This window comes from Protobothrops mucrosquamatus, unplaced genomic scaffold (genome assembly GCF_001527695.2).
Source record: "Protobothrops mucrosquamatus isolate PMUCROS unplaced genomic scaffold, P.Mucros_1.0 scaffold3820, whole genome shotgun sequence".
In the NCBI taxonomy this organism is placed as follows: Eukaryota; Metazoa; Chordata; class Lepidosauria; order Squamata; family Viperidae; genus Protobothrops; species Protobothrops mucrosquamatus.
This window is the reverse complement of record NW_015389772.1, coordinates 165,820-171,047: the sequence shown is the minus strand read 5'-3', so window position 1 is coordinate 171,047 and position 5,228 is coordinate 165,820. Positions and strand designations below refer to the sequence as shown.

General features: G+C 46.9%; 1 protein-coding gene across 1 annotated transcript in view; it reads left to right on the top strand.

Moving 5' to 3' along the window:
- Window positions 1-5,228, top strand: part of SKIV2L (Ski2 like RNA helicase) — a 52,886-nt gene that overhangs the window by 20,801 nt on the left and 26,857 nt on the right. The window contains exons 13-15 of the mRNA XM_015827619.1: window positions 1,742-1,848; window positions 2,727-2,873; window positions 4,709-4,808. Of these exons, the coding sequence (XP_015683105.1) occupies window positions 1,742-1,848; window positions 2,727-2,873; window positions 4,709-4,808 (354 nt within the window). The remainder of the gene's footprint in view (window positions 1-1,741; window positions 1,849-2,726; window positions 2,874-4,708; window positions 4,809-5,228) is intronic.

The window sequence follows — 5,228 nt, the reverse complement described above, 5'->3', positions numbered from 1 at the left end:
ACTTCAGAATTCAAACAGACAAGCACCTGCAACATAACACCCCAGACTTAACAATTGTTGATAAGAAAGACAAAAAAGTCTGGATAGTGGACGTGGCAGTGCCTGGAGACAGCAGAATAGACGAGAAAGAACTGGAGAAGATAACAAAATACAGAGACCTACAAATAGAAATAGAAAGACTGTGGCAAAAGCAAGCAAAAGTAGTACCAATAGTAATAGGCGCCTTGGGTGCAATCACAAAACAACTGGAGCACCACTTGAACACCATTGGCATTGACAAATTCACCATTAGTCAATTGCAAAAGGCGGCCTTACTAGGAACTGCTTCCATCCTGCGACGATATCTATAATACAATCAAACATCCACATCTGCCTATCCCAGGTCCTGGGAAAGGACTCGATAGGTAGACAAAATGCCAAATCCAGTCTGAACATCTGGCTGACTGTGCGATGATCCATAATAATAATAATAATAGTAATAGTAATAAAGTTGGAAGGGACCTTGGAGGTCATCGAGTCCAACCCCCTGCTCAGGCAGGAACCCTACACCATTTCAGACAAATGGCTGTCCAGTCTCTTCTTAAAAACTTCCAGCAAAATTAAGAAAGCATGAAAACAGGATCTTTGGGATGGATAATGAGTTTTTAAACTTTTATTGATTAATGAAATTTATATAGAGTGATATATTTAATGAAAATTTGTTTTAGAAATGTTTTAATGAGCTTATAATAATATAAATAGATAATGTTAGTTTATTTTTAATTATATAACTTGGATGAAATGTTATATTAGTGAAGGAATTGGTTTTAGAAAGATATTGACTTGATTATAATGTTTTTAAATAAATGGAGAGTTTATTAAGCTTAAGTTTAAATGTGTGAAGAAATATAGGTTTTTATAGATTAAAATTTTTTTATTGATTAATGCAGTTGATGGTTAGATATAGTAATGAATGAATTCATCTGAAAATGTATCAGTTTGAATATAATATTCTATATAAATAGAGAGGGAATTTTTTAAGAATTAATGTGTATATATTTACTATGTTATTGTTTGTTTTTTTTAAAAAAAATTGATCACCATGTTTCCACGTGGATTCTTAAGCTGTGTTGGTGTAAAATGGAAAACTAATAAAAATTGTTTTGGAAAGAAAAAAAAAAAGTGAGAGAGAATGTATGGGTCAAAAGCCAATTCCCTTATTTAAGGAAGGACAATGTCTAAGTCAGCGGTTCTCAACCTATGGGTCGCGACCCCATTTGGGGTCGATCGACCATTTCACGGGGGTCGCCAAGCAAGGCTGTCCGCCATTTTTTTCCCCCTTTTCTGGCGGGTGCTTTACCTCCCTTGGGCTGGGCCAGCTGGTGGTCGGCCTGCTCCGTCTCTGCCGCTTGCCAGCTACGCCTCGGCCGGTGCAGGGGGCGGAACCACACATGCGCGGCGCTCCCAGGCAGGGAAAGTCCTCGACTTACGACCGGTTGGGTAGTCCTCGACTTACGACCGGTTTAGTCCTCGACTTACGACCGGTTTAGTCCTCGACTTACGACTGGTTTAGTCCTCGACTTACGACCGGTTGAGGGTCGCGGCATTAAAAAGGTTAAGAACCATTGGTCTAAGTGCTCTTTGGCCAGGACTTTGCATCGTCCTTTCATTCCTTTTATTGGATCCACAGCGGAAAGTCAGTAGGCATCTCTCTTCAGATGCTCAGGAACATTCTTGTCTTTTTTTTTCTCCTCCTCCTCAGCGTGGTGTGGTTTGGGAAGAGGTTCTCATCATGTTGCCAGACCATGTAAACATAATTTTGCTGAGTGCCACCGTCCCCAACACCCTGGAGTTTGCTGACTGGATTGGGTGAGCAGAAAGTTACTCAAGGGCCTGGCAGCTCATCTAAAGCCCCAGATGTGCTTTCCGATGTTCCTGTGATGCCAAGGCCGACCTTTCTCTCTTACAGGTTTTGATTATGGAATCAGAACATCTAGAAACAATAATATAGCTCCCAGTGGGCCTTTGCTCTAGCAATGGTCTAGTCCAGGGGTAGGCAACCTTGGCTCTTTTATGACTGGTGGACTTCAACTCCCAGAATTCCTGAGCCAGCCATGGCTCAGCTTGGAAGCCTCTCCCTTTCCCCTCAGCATGGCTGGCTCAGGAATTCTGGGAGTTGAAGTCCACGAGTCATAAAAGGAGCCAAGGTTGCCTACCCCTGGCCTAGTCCCCTTTAGAAGGCAACTGAGCCAGAGGTTGGCAATGTACAGGTAGTCCTTGACTTACAACAGTTCATTTAGGGACCGTTCAAAATTACAACGGCCCTGAAAAAAGTAATTTTGACCATTTTTGACAGTTACGACCTTTGCAGCCTCCCTATGGTCATGTGATCAAAATTCAGATGCTTGGCAACTGGTTCCTATTTATGACGGTTGCTGTGTCCCAGGGTCACGTGATCCCCTTTTGCGACACCCCCCCCCCGACAAGCAAAGTCAATGGGGGAAGCCAGATTCACTTGACAACTGTGTTACTAACTTAACCACTGCAGTGATTCACTGAGCAACTGAGGCGAGGAAGGGCGTAAAATGGGGCAAAACTCACTTAACAACTGAGCAACGGAAATTTTGGGCCCCGTTGGGGTCCTAAGTTGAGGACTACCCGTCTGCTCTCTGAACCGCACAGCTTTGGGGAGGGGAGGGGAGAGCTCACCAAAATAACCCTGTTTGTGGGATTCCTGCTTCTGACAGGAGAATCAAGCGGAAGAAGATTTATGTGATCAGCACCCTGAAGCGCCCTGTTCCGCTGGAGCATTATCTGTACACGGGGAATAGCCAGAAGACGCAGAAGGAGCTCTTCCTCCTAGTGGACCCCCGTGGGACGTTCCTTACGAAGGGGTAAGCTCAAGATCAAGGGTCTTCAAACTTGGCAACTTTAAGACTTTACAAGGCCTTGGTAAGGCCACACTTGGAATACTGCATCCAGTTTTGGTCACCACGATGTAAAAAAAGATGCTGAGACTCTACTAGAGTACAGAGAAGAGCAACAAAGATGATTAGGGGACTGGAGGCTAAAGCATATAAGGAAAGGCTGCTGGAATTGGGTATGTCTAGTTTAACGAAGAGAAGGACGAGGGGGGACATGATAGCAGTGTTCCAATATCTCAGGGGCTGCCACAAAGAAGAGGGAGTCAAGCTATTTTCCAAAGGGCCTGAAGGCAGGACAAGAAGCAACGGATGGAAACTAATCAAGGAGAGAAGCAACCTAGAACTAAGGAGAAACTTCCTGACAGTTAGAACAATTAACCAGTGGAACAACCTGCCTCCAGAAGTGGTGAATGCTCCAACACTGGAGGTTTTTAAGAAGAGACTGGACAGCCATTTGTCTGAAATAGTATAGGGTTTTCTGCCTGAGAAGGGGGTTGGACTAGATGACCTCCAAGTTCCCTTCCAACGTTATTATTATTATTATTATTATTATTACTTGTGGACTTCAACTCCCAGAATTCCTCAGCCAGCTCTGGCTGGCTGAGGAATTCTGGGAGTTGAAGTCCACAAGTCTTAAAGTTGCCAAGTTTGAAGACCCCTGCTCAGGTTCGACAGATGAGCCCTTATAATAATACCTTCCAGACCAACGTCTCCTTCTCTACTTCCACCAGAATTAAAGCTATCTTCGTTAATGATTTTTAAAAACGCCACGGTGAAATGGTTAAAATCTTTGCTGAGCTTCAATCATAGGTTTATCACAACCTGCCTCCAACAATGCTCTGGTTCATCCTTTCCCACAGCAGGTAATAGCCTCAGTAAGTGCCCCAGAATCCCTTTATATCTCGTGAACGAAGACAAATACATATATCCCAGGATAATAACGTTGCGGGATTCAATCTGGGTCGGTCACTGGGACCAGAGGTTTAGTCTTCCGAGCTTTCGGACTTGTGCTGGAGCCCCTACAACAGTCAGTGGCTTAATAACTAGCCATCAACACCCCGATCAGCAACTAAAAAGCCACACACAACCAGGCACCACATAAATCAGACATGTCAAACACAAGGCCCAGGGGCCGGATGCGGTCCACGAAGTGGTTTCATGTGGCCCGCGAAGCCATCCTGGAAACAATGAGGGAACGGCCCCCACTGCCTTGGCCCTGGCCCAGGCCAGCCGGGAGCCAATGTATAATTTTGTGGTGGCCATTTTGGCACTTGCCCCGGTGGACCATGCCTTGGCACTTGCCCCGGTCCCACCCCCTTCTGCCAGAGACCCTCAGATCTGTCCCACTCTTGCCCAGGCCCCCATAGGCACCCTTGACGCGAATGATGTAGAACTGGCCACGTCCACCCAGTAGGCCACACCCACTCCATCCACACCCACCCAGTAGGCTGCACCCACTCTGGCCACACCCACCCAGCCCCCCAAGGGCAACCGCAATGCTGATGTGGCCCTCAGTGAAATTGAGTTTGACACCCCTGACATAAATACTAGGCACAGAATAGTCCAAAGCGCACATTCTGGGCTCCAGCACGAAAACGAAAGCTTGGAAAACGAAAGCTCGGGTCCCAGTGACCGACCCAGATTGGATCCTTGTTACGTCTGGTTGAATCGGCAGTGAGGAATTCAAGGTAATCGGGCCAAGATTTTTTTTGCAGCACAGGAAAACATATGCCACCTGCACGTTCTGTATTATAATGTTAATAACATCCCTTTGACGTGTTGTCTTCCTCTGATTATCCTTTCAGGTATTACGATGCTGTAGAAGCCAAAAAGGAGCGAAGTAGCAAGCACTCCCAGACCTTCGGGGCCAAACAGCCAATGCACGCAGGAACTGGACCAGGCCAGGTGGGCTGAATTAAGTTAGCTTTGAGTAAGGGGTTTGTATAAGTCAGGGGTGTCAAACTCAATGTCATTGAGGGCCGCATCAGCATTGCGGTTGCCCTCGGGGGGCCGGGTGGGTGTGGCCAGGGTGGGTGCGGCCTACTGGGTGAGCATGGATGGAGTAGGTGTGGCCTACTGGGTGGGCATGGCCAGCTCTACATCGTTCGCGTCAAGGGTGCCTGTGGGGGCCTGGGCAGGAGTGGGACAGATCTGAGGGTCTCTGGCAGAAGGGGGTGGGACCAGGGCAAGCGCCAAGGCATGGTCCATTTCTTCATTCCTCACAAAGGGTGACACCTCCCCAGCATGCACCCAGGGGGCGGGGCTGACGTGGAAGGGGCTGGTTCCTCACTGTTTCCAGACGGCCTTGTGGAGCTAAGACTGAAT